General features: G+C 40.3%; 1 protein-coding gene and 1 long non-coding RNA gene across 35 annotated transcripts in view; one reads left to right on the top strand and one right to left on the bottom strand.

Annotated features, from left to right (window-relative positions):
• The window catches only part of PBRM1 (polybromo 1), a 121,110-nt gene that overhangs the window by 11,304 nt on the left and 88,681 nt on the right, over positions 1-21,125 (bottom strand). For 19 of the 34 annotated variants that reach the window (XM_072785945.1, XM_072785950.1, XM_072785936.1 and 16 more), the window contains 5 exons: positions 19,946-20,103; positions 6,609-6,792; positions 5,197-5,407; positions 4,336-4,537; positions 695-859 (listed from right to left, as the gene is read on the bottom strand). In XM_072785945.1, the coding sequence (XP_072642046.1) occupies positions 695-859; positions 4,336-4,537; positions 5,197-5,407; positions 6,609-6,792; positions 19,946-20,103 (920 nt within the window). Of the gene's footprint in view, positions 1-694; positions 860-4,327; positions 4,538-5,196; positions 5,408-6,608; positions 6,793-19,945; positions 20,104-21,125 lie in introns of those variants that run through there. The other 15 variants (XM_072785958.1, XM_072785959.1, XM_072785961.1 and 12 more) reach the window with 2 other exon arrangements.
• Positions 4,342-14,008, top strand: LOC140610203 (uncharacterized). The gene is made up of 3 exons (XR_012011962.1): positions 4,342-4,887; positions 11,383-11,518; positions 13,639-14,008. It is a non-coding gene; the product is annotated as an uncharacterized lncRNA (long non-coding RNA).

Genomic DNA, 21,125 nt, shown 5'->3' with positions numbered 1-21,125 from the left:
ACCAGAGACAACACACACAAGCAAACCACATTCATCATTTTCTTTTCTTTCTTTCTTTCTTTCTTTCTTTTTTTTTTTAAAATATGTGACTGGGATACTAACAGAAAATGCAGTTTAATGTAATTAAATAGAAAAGCATTACAGAGTGGGCACAATGAATTGAATAAGGACTTTGTATTCCACTTAGCAGTCATGCACATTAGTGACCAAGAAAGGATTTACAATTCATTGTCAAAAATCCTTTTAAATGGTCAGTCTCTTAAGGATGGCTGCAGCAGAACAAGGCAAACTGAATACTGGAATGAGACGGGAGAATCGGCATCACCTGAATGCTAGTTTTGTGTTTTCTCTTGGGAGTCCCTCCAGAACAGAATTCAGGGTCTGTTTATATTTTCTGCTATAGCGCTCTACAGCAAGAGCAGTCTGGGGTGGAGAATATCGCCAGACCATGCCCACAGCCAGGCTAGAGCTGCTCCCTACCAATTCCCAGGGTTGGGCCCAGGGCCCATTTCTGGGGCAGAGGGGAGGCATTGCCCATATGGGAGAGGCGATATAAGGACGACATGGACGACTTTAAACTTTGACTCTGCCATGAGAAAAGCCTAGAGACTGTGGCCTACTCCTCATTGGAGAAAAAAAAAAATGAAGGAATTTCTTAAAAGTGGAAAAAAATGGTCTTAGCTCCTGTTTTTACCTGCAACAGGTGTCAACTGCTGATTGAGCATCCCCATTGGTGTTGGTGGTGGCACCACCCCCATGAGAGCCCCCACAGGGGTGCCTGCTCGGGGAGAAGCACTCGGCTGCTGTTGCTGTGCTGCTCGCTCTCTCTCCTGCTGCTCAGCAACTTTAGCTGCCCGCTCTGTAAAGGCATTTCAGATTTTCAATTCTGTTTTTAACCCAGGAATTCAAAATACCATCCATTGCATTCAACAGGACTAGTAAAAACACAGGCAACAGTTCTGTCTCAACGGAAGGAACAGTAGATGACTAGTCTCAACACAGGAGGAGTCGGGCCGATTTCACTTGGTAACCTAGAGTCCAGCTTTCCTATCCCATCTTGAGAACTGGTCTGCAAAGATTTCAAGAATGTTAAGACTGCAACACACATTCAGAAAGCACAGGTTTTATTTAAACACGTCACCAGCGTAACCAACGTGGTTAATCTCACAAGGCACCCTGAAGATGAGAAGCGCTACCATTATTCTAGTATTAATAGCATTACAAATTATTTATAATTTCAACATGAAGCAATTCCATGGCCCATTATAATTTTTGGCACAATCGTTACTTACACTACTTTCCTGATTCCTTGCACCCAATTTTACTATGATTTGAGGACTCTTGTCATTAGTGTCATGGGGTTTAGCAGCTGAAGAAAATTAACTCTGTAAGGGAAAAGTAGCTTACTGTCTCCTCCACAAGGTTTTAGGGAGAATAAACACGACTTTCTACATCCTAATGAAGCCAAGAGGTCATGTTTAATAAACCCCAAGGGGAAAAAATATATGATACTCCAGGCTACAGTCATCCAAAGCAGGGAATATGTATACACATATGAAGCAATGGACAAGGTACTGACAGAACCAGGTTTCCTGACGCTGAGCAGTTCCATACGAACCATAAATCATCCTAAATCAGCAAAAGTTCCAAGAATTCACTCTTATTTCATCCAAAATGCAAAAGGAGCATTTGCTTGTGCCAGTTCTGGGCTGTGGAACACACCCTGCTACACCTCTCACTCCTTTGAGCTGCTCTGTCCCGCACCTCCATAGCCAGTAGTCCCCAGAGATCACATTCTCAGGCTTTTGGGGAGCTAGCAGGCTGGACTCTTCCTAGAAAACTCTAGAAATGTGTATCCCCCAAACTCCCAGAATACAGGGCTTATTTTGCTTCACCATTCATAAATAGGAAAGCCTCCTCACTCCTCACATGGGCAAACTGAGGCTAGGAGACAGGTAGTGACTTGTCCAAGGATACAGAGAGAACCAGAAACGTGGCCCTGACTCATGACAGCACATTCCACTGCCACACATTAACCCTCCGACATGGAATTCAAAAGACTACTGCTGGCTGATCTAAGGAGTGGAAAATAGTTCGAGATCACATGGCTTTAAAGAGAATCAAGAAGCAACAGCTCCAGTCCTCCGTTAGTGTAGAAGAATGTGCAAGTCAAGCAAGTCAAAGCTTCTAGGCTGCGACAGAGTTGCCTGCATAGGCTAGTCATCACTAACACTGTCCCAGTTTACGGATCCTCTGTACAATGAGTGTGAGGGACAAAGGCCATTTGAACAACCCATTTCCTTGTGCTAGCAGTTAAAAAAAAAAAAAAAAAAAAAAGAATGACCTAGACCCCCACGTTAAATTCTAGCATTTTCATTACACAAATGACAGTAAAATGGGAGAGCAAAAAAAATGAAGTTGAAAAAAGAAAAATTCAGGCCTGGGCATCAAATATTGGACTGGCTACCTGTTAGCTCCTTCTGGGAAGAGCCCAACAGGCTGTACTGGAAAAGAGAATTGTTAAATGAAGCCAGCCAAACTCCAAACTTTGGGTTTTGAATTCAAACCCAAATTGGGTTTGTCAAAACAACAAAAGTTCAGATTTTATGTATCAGGCAGACACTGCTGAGTCATACACAACTCATTCTCACTCAGTTTTCCCTAAATTTCAGACTCCCTTTTGAATTTGGGAGACTTTCCTAAATGTCCTCATTTCTCTTCTCTTCAGCCCTGTTCCAGTGTTTTTACTTTTACACTACATCCAGACACATTTGTCTCTCTTGTTCACGCTTTAAATAACCAGCCACACAGTATGGGCTTCATTTACCCTAGACTGGGCTTTACACCCATGTGAGCTTCATTTCCAATTCTCTTCCAATGAAGTGATATATTTGGTCTTAACTTTCACTAAGGTCAGAAATATCAAAGTTCTCCAAAGTTCAAGGTTTTCCCCCCGCCAAGTTTGAGGTTCTTATGGAACTGATTAGGGTTTCTTAAAGACTATTCTGCAAATTATTTGTTCTTTACAATATTAAAAGGTATTATATGAATACATGGTCAAGGTTCAGAAAACGCCAGGTGAAAAAAAAAAACAGGTGTTTCCTGTAGGTCTTAAAGACTTTAATATGGGAATATGCACTGTAAGTTTTCAAGAGCGAAAGAGTTTGGAGTAGTTTTCTTTTCTTTCTTTCTTTTTTTTTTTTTTTTTTTGGAGTAGTTTTCAAATTGGTTTTGCCACAAAGGTTTTTCTGGTTGAACATCTTGTAGGATTAGGATTCTGCAGAAAATCTTTGGGGAAACCTGTCAGATAATTTTATAATTATCAATCCATTGCTATAAATGAAAGGAGCAAAATCTTTTTTTTTTTTTTAATTTCTTTGGAAACACTACAAACTTTAATGAAGGAGGCAGCCTTAACAATTTATTTCTTTATGTTTACTAGAAAATAATGGGTTTAGACCCAGCCAAGAAGAGTAATGATTGACCATAGTGGTGAACCACTGAGAGAGAGCTCTAAACTGGCAAAATGAACCATTATACATAATTCCAAATGGAAAAATATAGCTCCAAAGGCAAGAGTCCTGCCTAAGCTAATGTTCATTACTCATTTAATGTTCATTACTCATTTCTTTATTAAAGGCATGCCTGACATTAAAAAAAACAACTAAATAACCCCTCGCCCAAATCTCTTTCAAGTACTTGTCCCTAAAGGCTGAGAACCACCAAATCCTTAAATGATAGCTCATGGACCAAAATGATTTAATTATAGAGTAAAAGGAAAATGAAGGTGGTTGAGCTTTATCAGAGACCTTCAGTGCCTTGAAAGTAGCTATGAATGCAAACATAGCATAGGCCAGGACTGGCCTAGGAAACCAAGCGCTTTCAGCCAAGCCTCAGCCTGGAGCTCAAACATGTGGCTTATCAAGAGCCCTAATAGATCCTGCTTTTGAAAGCTTCCTTTCAGATGAATTTTAACCATAATTCTAATTTAACATCCTTGTACAATCATTCCCCACCTCAACACATGTGTGCTTGCTTACAGAACTCAATGAAGGAAGAAAACCATGCAATTTTTAACAGCAAAATAGTTGAGGAATTTTTTGGGAAAAAACAAAAACCCACCAGGATCAAAGGCCAAGTCAGGGGCAGTGCTTGCTCAGTCACGACAAGGCTGGCGTTTAAATTGCTGGATGGGAGCCATTCGAGACAGTCCCCAACACAAAGTTTATGTGCAAGTGGTCAGAACAGGAAAGTAAAACCTGTTTACGCACGTGCATACCTGAAAAGACCCCCTTGCTTAGAAAGCTGAGATAGCTGCACCTAGTCTCTATTTACCTTCATATTCTGCTTTCTTGGCTGTCTCAAGGTTTCTCCATTCTGTCCCCACCAGTCGGCTGAGCTCCCCGAAAGAGTAGTCTGGATGCTGGGCCTTAATCACAGCTCTCATCTCACTGCTGAACAGGATGTAGCCACTCATGTTGATTTTCCGTTTGGAGCCTTCCTTCTTTGCACTGCCTTTGGCAGACTTCGGGGTAGACTGTAAGACAGAGAGCTCTTATAGTGCATCAGAGCATCGTATCTGGTTAACTGCTCAAGGTTTCTGGAAGCCAGGAACACGTGATTCAATAGTTACTGTTTTGCAGACACGTTTAATTTACAGCTGGCCATTTCCTTGGTCAGAACAGCTCATCCTTGCCGCTTACCATATAATAAATAAATGAAAGTTTCACTGGATTCCATGACTATAATCCATAATGGTGACCTCACAATTCTGTCTTGAGAAAATTCTGAATGAGAAAAAAAATGCCAACAGGGATCACCTACACCCAGATGAAGGTCTAAAGGAGCGACTGGAAAGATATGGGCAGTAAAAGCTAGAATAACAAGGTGATGCCACTCTTCACTGCTTTTCCTTTAATATAGGGCAGGGAGAGCTTTCTAACTAAACATGCCATTAAAAATAGCTATCTGTGCACATTTAAAAAAACGAAATTTAAAATTCTCAGTGGCATCAAGAAAGAAAGAAAGAAACAAAGAAACAAACAAACAAACAAACAAAGAAAAAAATCTGTTCCTTCCTGCAGAATTCCAGGCTGAAGCTTACGTGTGTGAGCTGGATGTCTCCTTCCCTTGGCTTGAGTGTGCTATGAACCAAAATTGAGAATAAAACAAGTAACAGGAACTTGTCACTGTCACCTGTGGGGGTGTGTAGGGCATGAGATCCAGCTCACTGGCCAGGGGGGTCTGAAGTTGAGGTAGAGAAGGAGGCTCAATGACCTCACTATCCTCTTCTCCCATCTCTTCAATATCATCTTCTCCACCTTCTAACTCAGCAAATTTTGCTTCTAGCAACTGGATCTTCTTCTCCAACAAAGGTGAGGGCTCTTTCTGAGGAACAATTGGTTTTCTGAAAGAAGTGAAAAAAAAAAAAAAAATCACCAAACACCACTCCAGGATTGATCAGAAAGCAATGCTCTGCCTCTCTCTCTCTCTTTCTCTCTCTCTCTCTATATATATATTTTTTAAAGATTTTATTTATTCATTCATAGAGACAGAGAGAGAGAGAGAGAGAGGCAGAGACACAGGCAGAGGGAGAAGCAGGCTCCACATAGGGAGCCCGATGTGGGACTCGATCCCGCGTCTCTAGGATCAGGCCCCGGGCTGCAGGCGGCGCTAAACCGCTGGGCCATGAGGGCTGCCCTCTGCCTCAATATTTAGAAAAGACTTCCTGGGGCACCTGGGAGGTTCACTGGTTAAGTGTCCTGACTCTTGGATTCGGCTCAGATCATGATTTCATGGGATCGAGCCCTGCATTGGGCTCTGTGCTTAGCGAAGAGTCTGCTTGTTGCTTTCTCTCTGCTCTTACCGCCCCCCCCCCCCCATTCTCTCTTTCTCTCTCTCTCGAATAGGTAAATAAAATCTTAAAAAAAGGAAAAGACTGGGGCACCTGGGTGGCTCAGCAGTTAAGCGTCTGCCTTTGGCTCAGGGCGTGATCCTGGAGTCCCAGGATCAAGTCCCTTGTCAGGCTCCCTGCATGGGGCCTGCTTCTCCCTCTGCCTATGTCTCTGCCTCTCTTGCTCTGTGTATCTCATGAATAAATAAAAATCTTAAAGAAAAAAAAAAGAAAATAAAGGAAAGACTTCCTGCAATCTGCAACATACACTCCTTAAGTCAGCAAAGGAAAGACCTTCAATGTCTATTTATAAAGTCACACATACTATGGATGCTAGTTTTTAAAGGATTGTGCTGAATATCCACAAACGTACTAGATCCAAAGTTTGGATCTAGCTGCCTATATAATATAGCAAAAAGAATTTTCATACTATGGAACTAGGCAACATTTTAATAGGCTAAAAATGAGAACCAAGGATTTCTGCCTCCATTTTATAATTACCAGAGTCTACAACAAGGGCAGTTACCACATATCAGCAGATTATGAGGATTTTAATTTCTAGCTGAATTATTATATTTTCTATTTGAAACATATACTGCTCTGGTTTTAGACTTAACAAGAAAAACAAAAAACCACTATGATCTATACTATTTTGATATAAGTTTTCCTATTAAAAGCTGACGTGCTCTTTCCTCTTTAGTTTTTAAAACTTTACCTGAAGTAATAAATCTCATCATCTACCACTTTGGCAGAGAGTGAAAACCTCTTCAGTCCCTTGAATTTCTTCATTTGTTTGTCACTCTCGTTGTAGCGGCTCTCACAAAGTAGAATGTCATTTTCTGGTATTTCAGTTGGTCTGCAGGAGAGGAAGTCCTTGAATGACAACACAGCACACTTTCCTGGAAGGCAAATTGGAGGGAAATTAAAGGAGTAAACTGTGGCTATAGCTAACAATTATTTTAATATTTTATTTTATTTATTATTTACTCATTCATGAGAGACACAGAGAGAGAGGCAGAAACATAGGCAGAGAGAGAAGGAGGCTCCCTGCAGGAGCTTGATGCAGGACTTGATCCAAAGGCAGATGCTCAACCACTGAGCCACCCAGGTGCCCCTAAATTTTTATTATTTTTAAATGAATACATTCATATGACTCAAAAGTCAGAAGATTTAAAAGGTATACACAGACCTAAGGATAGAAGTGTAAATCAACAGAATAGAATTATGTCTAGGTATGAATCCGCACAATTGGGTTTTTATAAGCAATTGATTTTTGACAAAGTTGCCAAGAAATATGTGTAAATCATATCTCTGGTAAAAGTCTGTTATCCAGAACATACAAAGAACTCCTACAGCTCAACAATAACCAGAAAAACAACCCAATTAAAAAACAGGCAAAGGATCTGAATAGACATTTCCTGAAAGACATACAGACAATAAGCACACTGAAAAAGTGCTCAACATCATTGTTAGGGAAGTGCAATTTGAAACCACAATGAGATACCATTTCACACCCATTAAGATGGCTATTACGTTAAAAAAACAAACCAGAAAATAACACGTATGGGCAAGGATATGGAGAAATTGGAAACTTTATCCATTGCTGGTAGGAATGTAAATGCTTTAACTGCTGTGGAAAACATCCTGGCAGTTTCTCAAAAAGTTAAACAGATTGCTATATAATCCAGCAATTCTATCTCTAGGTAAATATCTAAAAGAACTGAAAACAGGAACTCAATTAGACACTCATATGATAATGTTCCCAGCAACATTATTCACAATAGTCAAAAGGTAGAAACCAAATGGCCATCAACAGATGAATCAATAAACAAAATGATGTATATACATACAATGAAAATTATTTAGTCTTGAAAGGGAAAAAAATTCTGATACGTGCTACACTCTGGATGAACCTTGAGAACAGTATGCTAAAATGAAATAAGCAAGACACAAAAGGACAACTGACATGATTTCACTTACGTGAATTACCTAGAATAGGCAAAATTCATAAAGACAGAGAGCAGAACAGATATTACCAGGTGCTGAGAGAAATGGGTAGTTACTACTTGTTGGGTACAGAGTTTCTTTCCAGAAGATGAAAAATTCTAGAAGTGAATAGTGGTCATGGTTGCACAATATTGTTAAGGGACTTAATTAACATCATTGAATTGTACAATTACAAATGGTTAAAATGCTACATGTTTTGTATTTTTTTTTAAAGATTTATTTATTCATGAGAGAGAGAGAGAGAGAGATAGAGAGAGAGAGGCAGAGACACAGGCAGAGAGAGAAGCAGGCTCCATGCAGGGAACCCGACGTGGGACTCGATCCTGGGTCTCCAGGACCACACCCTGGGCTGAAGGCGGCGCTAAACCGCTGAGCCACCCGGGCTGCCCTGTTTTATATTTTATAATAAAAAATGGTAGTGGGCAGCCCGGGTAGCCCAGCGGTTTAGCGCCGCCTTCAGCCCAGGGCGTGGTCCTGGAGACCCAGGATCGAGTCCGACATAGGGTTCACTGCTTGGAGCCTGCTTCTCCCTCTGCCTGTGTCTCTGCCTCTCTCTCTCTCTCTCTCTCTGTGTGTGTCTCTCATGAATAAGTAAAATCTTAAAAAAAGAAAAGGTAGCATGTTGTTTACACTGTTTTACACCTAAATTTTGTTGTAAAATAATATATCTTGAGGATTACTGCTGGTATTAACATACTGTATTTATTAAAACTAGTTCCCCCTTGATGGATATTTAGGTTGTTTCCAAATTTTTGCTCTCCCACTGAAACAAAACAATGCTGATATAAATAATTTAAGACATCTATCAATTTGCATATGTGTTGAGTCTATCTGAGGTATAAATTTACTTATAAAAGCTGGGTCAAAGTATGTACACTTTAATTTTTATTATAAGCACATTCAAATTCTCTTCCATAGAGGTTGTGCTCATTCATGAACCCATCACAAACTACGTAAATGCCACTTCCCTATGTTCCTGTCATTTTAGTAACATCGGAATCTTTGACAATTTGATAGGTAATTAAGAAAAAGCATCTGGGTACTTTCAACTTGTATCTAAGGGCTGAGGTAAGGCATATTTTCATTTAAGAACCACTAGTAACTTGTTTACCCTTTGTCTATTTTTCTGTTCAATATTGATCTTTTCTAATGCTTTACAGAAGCTCTTCATAAATGAAGGAAATGTGATCTATGATATATATTGCAAATAGTTTCCCAAAGTTGTCACTTATCTTTGTTTCTGTTAGTTCTGGCTATGCAGATGTTTTCAACTTTTACAGAGTCGAATTTGTTTTTATGTATGGGTTCTAGGTTTTATGTCAAAGATTATCAAAACTTCTTTCCCATCATTTCTTTGCTGTTTCATTTTATGTTCATTTAAACCTGTAATTCATCTGGGAATTTATTCTCATGCTGGTGTGAGGGTTGAATACAATTTTTTCAAATGTCTATGCTATTTCCAAATACCACTTAGAGAAAAATCCATCTTTTCCCATTTATCTGGGATGCCACCTTTATCATAAATTAACTTATACTTGGGTCTACTGCTAAACTTTATTTTATTCAAATAATCTGTTTAGTGATATATCATATAGATAATTTTGATTTTTCTTAAGTTAATATATTTCAAGTAGTAGGCTCCATGCCTGATGTGGGGCTTGAATTCACGACCCTGAGATCAAGAATCCCATGCTCTACCAACTGAGCCAGCCAGGCACTCCAAATAATTTTAATTATTTTATTTTATTTTATTTTATTTTATTTATTTATTTATTTATTTATTTATTTATTTATTTATTTATTTATTTATTTATTTATTTATTTATTTATTTATTTTTAAGATTTTATTTATTGGGATCCCTGGGTGGCGCAGCGGTTTAGCGCCTGCCTTTGGCCCAGGGCGCAATCCTGGAGACCCAGGATCGAATCCCACATCGGGCTCCCGGTACATGGAGCCTGCTTCTCCCTCTGCCTGTGTCTCTGCCTCTCTCTCTCTCTGTGTGACTATCATAAATAAAAATTAAAAAAATAAAAGATTTTATTTATTTATGATAGACATAGAAAGAAAGAAAGGCAGAGACACAGGCAGAAGGAGAGGCAGGCTCCATGCCGGGAGCCCAACGTGGGACTCGATCCTGGGGCTCCAAGATCGCACCCTGGGCCAAAGGCAGGCGCTCAAACTGCTGAGCCACCCAGGGATCCCCAATTTTAATTATTTTAATGTTACAATGTTTTAATATCTGGTAAGGACTGGCCCTCATCCCCCACTATGCTTTCCAGAATTTTCCTGATTTTTGTTTCTCTTTGACATTATTTTAAAAATCAGTTTAAGTCCCAACTTCCTCACAAGAAAATTCCCACTGGTACCTCTAGTAGGATCACATTAAAGATTAACTTAGGGAGAATGAACATCTCTATGATGTTGAGACTTTTTTTTTTTTTTTAAAGATTTTATTTATTTATTCATGAGAGACACAGAGAGGCGGAGACATAGGCAAAGGGAGAAACAGGTTCCATGCAGGGAGCCCGAGGTGACATGATCCCGGGACTTATTCTTTTTTTTTTTTTTTTTTTAAGATTTTATTTATTTATTCATGAGAGACAGAGAGAGAGAGAGAGAGAGAGAGAGGCAGAGACACAGGCAGAGGGAGAAGCAGGCTCTATGCAGGAAGGCTGATGTGGGACTGGATCCGGGGCTCCGGGACCACGCCCTGAGCCAAAGGCAGAGGTTCAACTGCTGTGCCACCCACGCACCCTTCTTACTTCCTTTATTATGTGAATTCCTTCTGAATTATCACCTTGATTTCCTCAGTGCAAACTTTGTTTTACTTCTAACTATGCATCTATGCATGCACAACATGGTTAATTAAGAGTGATATGGACACCTTTTGTTCACAACCAATGACTTATTAAACATTTACATGCAAAACACCTCTAAAACATGTAAAAATAGGTCAGAAACATTTTATAAGCTTAAAATAGCTGTAATTACCATCACTGCCTCAGATTTACACACAACCACTTGACTTACACAATCTAAAGGCTGTTCAATCCAGAGAAGGCATAGTTACCATTTTCCATAGTCCACAGAAAGAAAAATAGAGATGTGGAAAAGGTAAAAACTGTGCTCACGACTAAAGAGGAAAACAGACTGAAAGCCCTGGAATGGATATGGCCTCTCTGTGTCCTGACCTGGGGTTTCTTCCAGGCCCTCACAAGACATGGAAAAGATAAAAGCTCAGGAAGCTTCACTTAATAAAGCATACAAAATTTATAAAAGCCTATATATAATCGGACTATAATGAATCGGACTATAATGAATTGATATATCAAATATTGGGAGAAGTGACTTCTTTAGAATACTAAGTCTTCTAGCTATAAACACAATGAATCACTTTCATTTATTTAGGTCTTCTTTAATTCCTTTCAATCATTTTCTCACAGGGTTTTTGTTTTGTTTTTGTTTTTTTTTTTCTAAGTAGGTACCAACCACATCTAGTGTGGAGCCCAGCTCAGGGCTTGAACGCATGATCTTGAGATCGGGACCCGAGCTGAGATCAAGAGTCAGACGCTTAACCAACTAAGCCATCCAGGCACCTGGACTCACAGGGATTTTTGGTGTGTTTGTATAGGAATCTTATACATCTTTTTAAAAAATTTATTCCTAGGTATTTAATGTAAATGGCATGTTTTTAAAATTTAACTTTCTAATTGCTCCTTGATGATAAATAGATAAGCTTGGTATTTCCATTTATTAATTCTAATAGTTTATCCAAGTACCTTTTGGATTTTATATGTACTTAATAATGTCTTTGCAAAACCTGATCTTTTTTATTTTTCCTTTCTGATCTTTAAAAGCCTTTTATTCTGGAGGGCTGCCGGGGTGGCTCACTCAGTTGAATGCCAACTCTTGATTTCAGTTCAGGTCATGATCTCAGGGTCCTGGGATGGCCCTCCTCCACCCTGGATTGGCTCCATGCTCAGTGGGGAGTCTCCTTGAAATTCTCTTTCTCCCTCTTGCCTCTCCCCTTGCTCATACTCTCTCTATAATATACAAATACAATCTTAAACTAAAAAAAAAAAAAAAAAAAAAAAGCCCTTATTCTGGAGTGTATGGGTGGCTCAGTTGGTTGGGCATCTGACTCCTGATTTCCACTTAGTTCATGGTCTTGAGGTCATGGGCTCCTCACTCAGTGAGGAGTCTGTTGAAGATTCTCTTTCCATCTCCCTTTGCCCCCTCAACAATGTACTCTCTCAAATAAATAAATCTTTATTTTTTTTAAAGATTTCATTTATTTATTTGAGAGAGAACATAAGCAGGGGACAGCAGAGGGAGAGCAAGAAGCAAACTCCCTACTGAGCAGGGAGCCCGACAGGGCTCAATTCCAAGACCCTGGGATCATGACCTGAGCCAAAGGCAGATGCATAGCTGAACCATCCAGGATCAAAAAAATAAATAAATCTTAAAAAAAATTAAAAGCCTTTTATTCTTCCCTTACTAAGTATAGCTTTTCAATTAATGCAGCATAAAAAAAATCTATTATGGAGGCACCTGGGTGGCTCAGGGGTTGAATGTCTGCCTTTGGCTCAGGTCATGATTCTGGGGTCCTGGGATTGAGTCCTACATCGGCTCCCTGCACCAAGTCTACTTCTCCCTCTGCCTATGTCTCTGCCTCTCTCTGTGTCTCTCGTGAATAAATAAATAAAATCTTAAAAAAAAAAAAACTATTATGAAGAAAACAGAACAAGCAAATAAATTAGGAACTGGCATGTTTCAGGAACCTGTTGCTGGGACTGGAGGCACTCTCTATCAAGTGTGGCCACATTCATTCCCAAAAGCAACTTCTCTGTGGCTGTTTGATTACCATTTAAGTTACTAAAGGCAACGAACAAAAAGCATATGTATGACAGCAAAACAGGACTAAGTGAAATATGCCATTAGGTCTATATTACAAAAGATGAAAATATTGTATAAAGATATTTAAAGCTAAATATCTTTAAAACTTTTCTTTCAGGGAGACAAAGATGAGATTTACATTCAACACTGTATATAGTTAATAAAATAATAAATCTTAACACTTAAACACGTTCTTTTTCTTTTTTTTATTTTTTTATTTATGATAGAGAGAGAGAGAGAGAGAGAGAGAGAGAGAGGCAGAGACATAGGCAGAGGGAGAAGCAGGCTCCATGCACCGGGAGCCCGACGTGGGATTCGATCCCGGGTCTCCAGGATCGCGCCCTGGGCCAAAGGCAGGTGCTAAACCGCTGCGCCACCCAGGGTTCCCTAAACACTTTAAATTTTTCTATAGAAACAAGTTAATTAGGGACTCCTGCATGGCTCAGGGGTTGAATGTCTGCCTTCAGCTCAGGGCATGATCCCGTGGTCCTGGGATCAAGTCCTGCATCAGGCTCCCCACAGGGAGCCTGCTTCTCCCTCTGCCTGTGTCTCTGTCTGTGTGTCTCTCATGAATAAGTAAATAAAAATCTTAAAAAAGAAAAAGAAACAAGTTAATTAAAAAATAAAATCTGCCTCCTTGCATTTGAAAATCAATATAAAATATAACAAAAACACTTTTTCTTTCTTAGGGGGTGGGTACTAAAATGCATGAGCTGGGCTGAAATCCCGTTTTGTGACCACTAGATGCATTTCCTTTTGGGGTTTATCTCAAGATGAAGTAACATCTCACTGTATGGCTAGTGTCCTGCTGGATAATATTTTCACTCTTCACACTCCACAGTGTTCCTGCCAACAATCTACACACCAGTACAGAAGCAAAAGCCAAAGATGACCTAGTGTTAGTTTTGGCCAATGTACTGGACATGAACTTTACTTTTCTGACAACGACAGCATCTTTCACACAGGGTCATGGTGAAAAATAAAAGAGATCCTGGATATGTAGTTTATAAATTACAGAGTGCAATTCCAATAGGTGTCTATAAAAAGAAATTACTCCAAATGATGTTGGTGAAAATGGTGAAGCAGAGAGATTCAAGGGCATTCCCTCATAGAAACATGGGGAAAAGCCAGCAAAATCTGTCAAAACATTATTGGAACTCTGGAAAATAGCCAAACGTTTAAAACTACGTGAATCTTTAATCAAGAAAAAAAGAGAGGTAGCCTGCAGGAGAGCATTTCAGCTTACTCTTGCCCCATTTGCCCACGCTTGTCTGGCTCAGCAGTCATGAAGATGGCAGCCTGCACTCCTAGTGTGAGGGAGCACTTCTGGTGCTGGAGGGAGCTGAGTATCCTTGTTCTCAAAGAATAGTGGTTGCCTGTGGTTTTTTTTTTTTAAGATTTTATTTATTTATTCACAAGAGACACAGAGAGAGAGAGGGGCAGAAGGAGAAGCAGGCTCCATGCAGGGAACCCGATGTGGGACTCGATCCCGGGTCCCCAGGATCACACCCTGGGGCAAAGGCAGGTGCTAAACCACTGAGCCACTGGGGCTGCCCACTGAGCTACCGGGGCTGCCCTGGTTGCCTGTTTTGACCAACATGGGTGGCTTCCTGAGGTACTAATGCAAAGGGTCTGCCTTTATTTCACCTAACTCGGAATCCTCTCACATCAGAGAAGTGGCTATGGTACTTTTGCTGAAAGTACCTGAAGGCAAATGAACCAGATGCTGCCAGATAAAGCAAATGGTACAAATGTGAAAAAGCCTGGCAAAAAAACCCTGGGCTGTGAGATGCTTTGGGGAATGAGTTTTTGGTTTTCTTTTTTCCCAACATGGAGCCCGAAGCAGGGCTTGATCCCAGGATCCCGGGAGTATGACCCAAGCCAAAGGCAGATGTTTAACCCACTGAGCCACCCAGGTGCCCTGGGAATAAGAGTTTTGAAAAGTTTCAAAACATTCCAGGGAATCCAGAGAGTCATGCACACGCCACAGGCAGGGTACATTCTCAGAAAAGACCTGAAAGCCCTAAACTCTTACCTCTGGTGGACAGTAAAGCCCTGTGCAAGCAGGAAGTGAAGGCAAAGGCAGAGTTGTAAACTTCCAGGCTGAGTGATGAAAGTATGCTCCAACACAGACACAGCCTCTAGCTGCAAAGACTGGGATTTTGTTGTTGTCACTGATCCAAGTATTTAAGAAAATCCTTATTAAGTCACTAGCTGACCACTAGGCTAACAGAACAGAGACTTCAGTGACCACACACAACAGCAAACAGAGTTTAAAAAACTAGTTTAGAAACATCACAGGGAGCCTGGGTGGCTCAGTCAGTTAAGTATCTTGCTTTCAGCTCAGGTCATGATCCCAGGGTCCTGGGATCAAGTCCATGTTAGGCTCCCTGCTCAGCGGGGAGCCTGCTTCTTCCTCTCCCTTTGCCCCTCCCTAGCTTGTGCTCTCTCTCTTAAATAAATGAAATAAAATCTTATTTAAAAAAAGAAAAAAGAAAAATCACTAAAAAAGCAACTATGACCCACAATAAGCAGTAACAATGAAGCCTGAAGAAAGGGGATGATCCAATTTCCAGAGGTATAATATTATGATATTCAAAATATCCAGTTTTCATAAGAAATTATGAGACCATCCAAAGAAACAAGAAAGTATGGCCCATTCACAGGATAAAATAAATGAACAGAAACTGTCCCAGAGAAAACTGACATTGGACCTATGAGACACACACTTTAAATCAACTGTCTTAAATATGCTCAGAGAATTAAAGCAAACCATGGACAAAGAAATAAAGGAAATCAGAATGCTGACTCACCACACAGAGATCATCAAGAAGGAGACAGGAAATGGAAAGCCTAAATAGAAATGCGGGAGCTGAAGGGCGCATGGGTGGCTCAGTAGGTTAAGCTCCTGCCTTTGGCTCAGGTCATGATCCTGGAGTCATGGAACTGAGCCCTGAATTGGGCTTCCTGCTCAGTGAGGAATCTGCTTCTTCCTTTCTCTCTGCTCCCCCCTTGTGCTTTCTTTCTTGGATAAATAAAATCTTAAAAAAAAGAAACACTGGAGCTGAAAAGTACAACAAAGTACTTTTTGAAAAGTACACATGAAAAATTCATTACAGGATTTAAAAAAAAAAAAGATTTATTTGAGGGCAGCCTGGGTGGCTCAGCGGTTTAGCGCAGCCTTCAGCCTGGGGTGTGATCTTGGAGACCCGGGATCGAGTTCCATGTTGGGCTCCCTGCATGAAGCCTGCTTCTCTGCTTCTCCCTCTGCCTGTGTCTCTGCCTCTCTCTCTCTCTCTGTCTCTCATTAATAAATAAATTTAAAGAATCTTAAAAAAATATTTATTTGAGAGAAGAGAGAGAACACAGAGGGAGAGTGAGAAGGAGAAGCAAACTCCCTATTGAGCAGAAAGCCCCATACAGGGCACGATCCCTGGACCCCGAGACCATGACCCAAGGTGAAGGCAGATGCTCAACCGACTGAGTCACCAGGTGCCCTTCATTAGAGTATTTGAACAGGCAGAAGAACCTGTGAACTGGAAGATAGGCCAACTGAAATGATCAGTCTGAGGAACAGAAAGAAGAAAGACCAGGAGCAGTCTATGAAACTGTGACACACCATAAAGCACATCAATGTAGGCCTAATGGGAATCTCAGAGGGAGGAGAGAGAGAAAGGAGAAGAAAGAATATGTGAAGACCAAAAACTCCCCCAATTTAATGGAAGGCATGAGAGAAAAAATTGTCAATGGAGAATTCTACACACAGCAAAAGTACCCTTCAAAAATGGAGACCAAGATACTTCTAGATAAACAAAAGACAAGGGAGTTTGTTGTTAGTTGACCTGGTCTACAAGAAATATTAAAGGAGGGGTGCCTAGGTGGCTCAGTGGTTGAACATCTGCCTTTGGCTCAGGTCATGATCCTGGGGTCCTGGAATTGAGTCCTGCATCAGGCTTCCTGCAGCAAGCCTGCTTCTTCTCCCTCTGCCTGTCTCTGTCTCTCTCATGAATAAGTAAATAAAATCTTAAAAAAAAAAAAAAAAACAAAAAGAAATATTAAAGGGAAACCCTCAGGCTGAAATGAAAGGACATCAGATAATGACGTGACACCACACAAAGAAATAAAAAACACCAATAAAGGTAACCACATATGTAAATATAAAAGCCAATATTGTATTTTGTTTTGAATTCTCCTTTCTTCCCTCCTATATGATTTAATTATAAATTTATGTCAGTAAATACATACAATATAAGATGTAATTTCTGACAATAACACAAATGAGGAGGGATGGTGCTATAGAGGAGGAGAGTTTAATATACAATGGAAGCTAAGGTAGTACTGACTCAAACTAGATTGCCACAAATTTAAGATGAATTCCCAGTGTAGTCACTAAGAAAAAAAGCAATAAATGATATGGTTACCTTAACAAAGGAGACTTCAGTCTCACATTTACCATGCTCCCTTTTGAGTCTTCTGGCTGGGGGTAAGGTCTTAGGGAACTTTAGTCTGGATCATGAGTTAAAAGGAAGATATTCTCTGCTATAGAAACTCAAGAAGGACTTAGTAACTTCACTAGCCTTTGATCCCTCTCTCCCCAAGGTACACAAGGGTGCAAAGAGGAAAACGTGTTGAACTACCAGCCATTCAGGTATTTTTATCATATCCACTTCTGAAAAAATTCGAAGCACCAAAACAATGTAGGTAAACTTAGTGAATAAATAAAGTCTAAGTGTAAAACAGTTATTTCCTCTTGGCCATAAGCATGATGATGGTGGCTTCTTTATAACCATGTGGAATCAATATAAAGTGTATACTTAGTAACTTTTTGGAAAACTATACCAAAAGATGGGAAGAGTAGTTGGTTTATAAGTAAGCTGCAGGACTAATTCAGGGCAAGAAGAAACATAACAGCTGGGACACCTGGGTGGCTCAGCGGTTGGGCATCTGCCTTCGGCCCAGGGCATGATCCCAAAGTGCCGGGATTGAGTCCTGCATCTGGCTCCCTGCATGGAGCCTGCTTCTTTCTGCCTGTGTCTCTGCTTTTCTCTCTGTCTCTCATGAATAAATAAATGAAATCTAAAAAAAACCAAAAAACAAAAAACTGCTGAAAACAATGACAGCCTATGATGCATATAACTATATCTGAGAAGCAGAGTGCATGGGAACACTCAGTAGGATGACTGAACAGAAACCCCAACACGAGCCTTGATCATTTCTGGATTACGGACAACATTACTAGGGTTAAGGGTCCAAAGGAAACTGTAAAAGTCTTTTAACTCCTTTCCATGCTTCCTACCTTATTCTTACATATTCTCCATACTCCAGCCACAGTGATTCCTCCAGTGCATATGATGGCTCACCACTGCCTCTCAACTCACAATCCCCACAGGACTTCCTATCTGCTCCAAACTCAATCTCAGCACACTCCAACAGACCTACCATGACTGTGCCCTGGGGTGAGCGGGGCTCATTTCCTGCCACACTCTCCTTCCTGCTCTGCCTGCTTCAGCCACCAGCTTTCTTACTGTGTCTCAAACATGCCCAGATACTATGCCTTAAGGGCTCTGCATTTCACGTTTGCTGTGCCTAAAAAGAGTAAAATCTCAGATACAAGCATACCTTGGAAATATTGTAGGTTCAGTTCCAGATCACCTTAATAAAGTGAGTATCACAAGAAAGCAAGTCAAATGATTTTCTGGTTTCCCATTGTATATAAAAGTTTTGTTTATACTATTCTGTAGTCCAATGAGTGTGTAATAGCATTATGTCTAAAAAACAATGTACACACTACAATTAAGAAACATTATTGCTAAAAATTGCTAACCAGCATCTGAGGTTTCAGGGAGTTGTAACCTTTTTTTAAAAGTGAACTCTATATCCAAGGTGTGGCCTGAACTCAAAACCCGGAGATCAAAAGTCACATGCTCTACCGACTGAGGCAGGTAGGCATCCTCATCTTTTTGCTGGTGGAGGGTCTTGCCTAGATGATGATGGCCAATGACTAATTGGGATGGTGATTGCTGAAGGTTGGGGTGGCTGTGGCAATTTCTTAAAGTAAGACAACTGTGAAGTCTGCAACATTGATTGACTCTTCCTTTCACAAATGATTTCTCTGTAGCATGTGATGCTGTCTGATAGCATTTTACTCACAGTTGAACCTCTTTCAAAACTGGAAGTCAATTCTCACAAATCCTGATGGTGCTTTAACAACTAAGTTTACATGATATTTAAAATCTTTTGTTACCATTTTAGTGCTTTTGTTACCATTTTAACAATCTTCACAGCAACTTCACCATGAGTAGATTCCTTCTCAAGAAACCACTGCCATTGCTCATCCATAAGAAAAAACTCCTCATCCATTAAAGTTGTTTTTTGTTTTTTTTTTTTAAGATTTTATTTATTTATTCATGAGATACACACAGGGAGAGAGAGAGGCAGGCAGAGACACAGGCAGAGGAAGAAGCAGGCTCCTCACAGGGAGCCTGATGTGGGACTCAATCCCAGATCCTGGGATCAGTCCCTGAGCCAAAGACAGATGCTCAACTGCTGAGCCACCCAGGCATCCCCATTAAAGTTTTATCATGATCGCAGCATCTCAAATATAACAGTAATAAAATTTGAAATATTGTGAGAATTACCAAAATGTGACAGAGACACAGAGTGAGCAAATGCTGTTGGAAAAATGGCACTGACAGACTTGCTTGACACAGGGTTGCCACAAACTTTCAATTTGTAAAAAAAAAAACAGCATCCATGAAGCGCAATAAAGCAAAGCACAATAAAACGAGGAATGGCTATCTATATTCAGATGGTTTTCTTCTTCGCTGTCTTCAGCGCTCTACTAATGTCACCTATCAGAAAGGATTTTGGTGACCACATTACCTAAAACAAGTTCTCCCTTCAACATTACTCTCCATCCCCTTCCTCTGCCTTATTCTCATTCAGAGCTCTCATTGCTACCTGATCTTCTATAGACTTAATTCATTTACTGACTCCCCAACCTATGCCCCATTGTTACGTCTCTAGGGGAGCAGACTCTGGTCTGTTTATCGCTGTATACCTAGTACCTAGAAGAGTGCCTAACACAGGAATATTTAATCAATTGTTGTAGGATGAATGTGATTAAATGAAAAGGCATAAATACATACCCAGAATACATGTCATGGGGCAGGTTTCTTCCAGATTACTCAGAAATACTTCTTTTTTGTAGAACATTTTTGTGGGTTCATGTTCTGTCTCTTCTGGGTGAATGAAGATAGGGCCATAAAAATATGCAGCTCCATCTCGGACCCATACCTTTTCAATTCTTAGGGGGAAAAATGGAGAAATTCCATTAAAATAGAATTCTGATATGTTTCATTTTTGAAGGGTTAATTTATCAAAAATTCTTTTAACTGAAAACTTACTGATATTTAACTACTTAGGAGTTCCGTTGACTATTTTGATAACACAGTTTCCTTGACTTTTTCCCACTTTGAGTAGAGAAGACATTTGAAAAGAGAGATGGACATTGGCTACTCATCTGAGGGAAAAATTTTTTTTAACACAATACCAAGGCATATGACTTAATAGTTTTAGCTAAGCCCCAGGTTTTTTTTTCCTGAAATGCTCATGATGAAAACAAAACTGAGCATCTATCATTGGACTCGTCAAGTGGAGTAGACAAACCATCCATATTTGGGGTCAGCTCACACGAGTGGCAGGTATTTAAGACAATGGGGTACATGACCTTTTTGTGTGTCAAGGTAATACAGCCCTTCACCTCTTGAGAATCTGATGAAAGCCAGATATTATCTCCCTAGACAAAAATAAAAATTCACATCTGACTGCTGTGTGCTAGGTATCATACCATTCCTCACAACCACCTCCAGTCAAGTTGGGATTACTGTCGCCATTGTCTTGTGGTTCCTGACATGAAGCAACATCCTCACTTTCGTTTGTGTTAACTCTACCCTTCCAGTTCCTCAGGCCAAAACACAGAGGTCACCCTTGACTCCTTCTCTCTTGGACCCCACATCCCATTTATCAGGAATCCTATTAACTCAACCTTTCCTATTAACAACAGGATCTGACTGCTGGTCTGAGTCACCAATCACTGGTGCCTAAATAATTGCCAACGGCCTCTAGCAAATTTCCTTGCTTCTCTTTGACCCTTTAAGGCTATTCTCAACAACCAGTAGCAGAGTAATCCTGCTAAGAACTAATTCAGTTATCACATCTATGCTTAAAAGAATCCAAGTGGGGCACCTGGGTGACTCAGTAAGTTGAGTGTCTGCCTTTGGCTCAGGTCATGATCTTGGGGTCCTGGGAACAAGCTCCATGTCTGGC

This window comes from Canis lupus, chromosome 19, assembly GCF_048164855.1.
Source record: "Canis lupus baileyi chromosome 19, mCanLup2.hap1, whole genome shotgun sequence".
In the NCBI taxonomy this organism is placed as follows: domain Eukaryota; kingdom Metazoa; phylum Chordata; class Mammalia; order Carnivora; family Canidae; genus Canis; species Canis lupus.
This window is presented reverse-complemented; position numbering and strand designations above follow the sequence as displayed.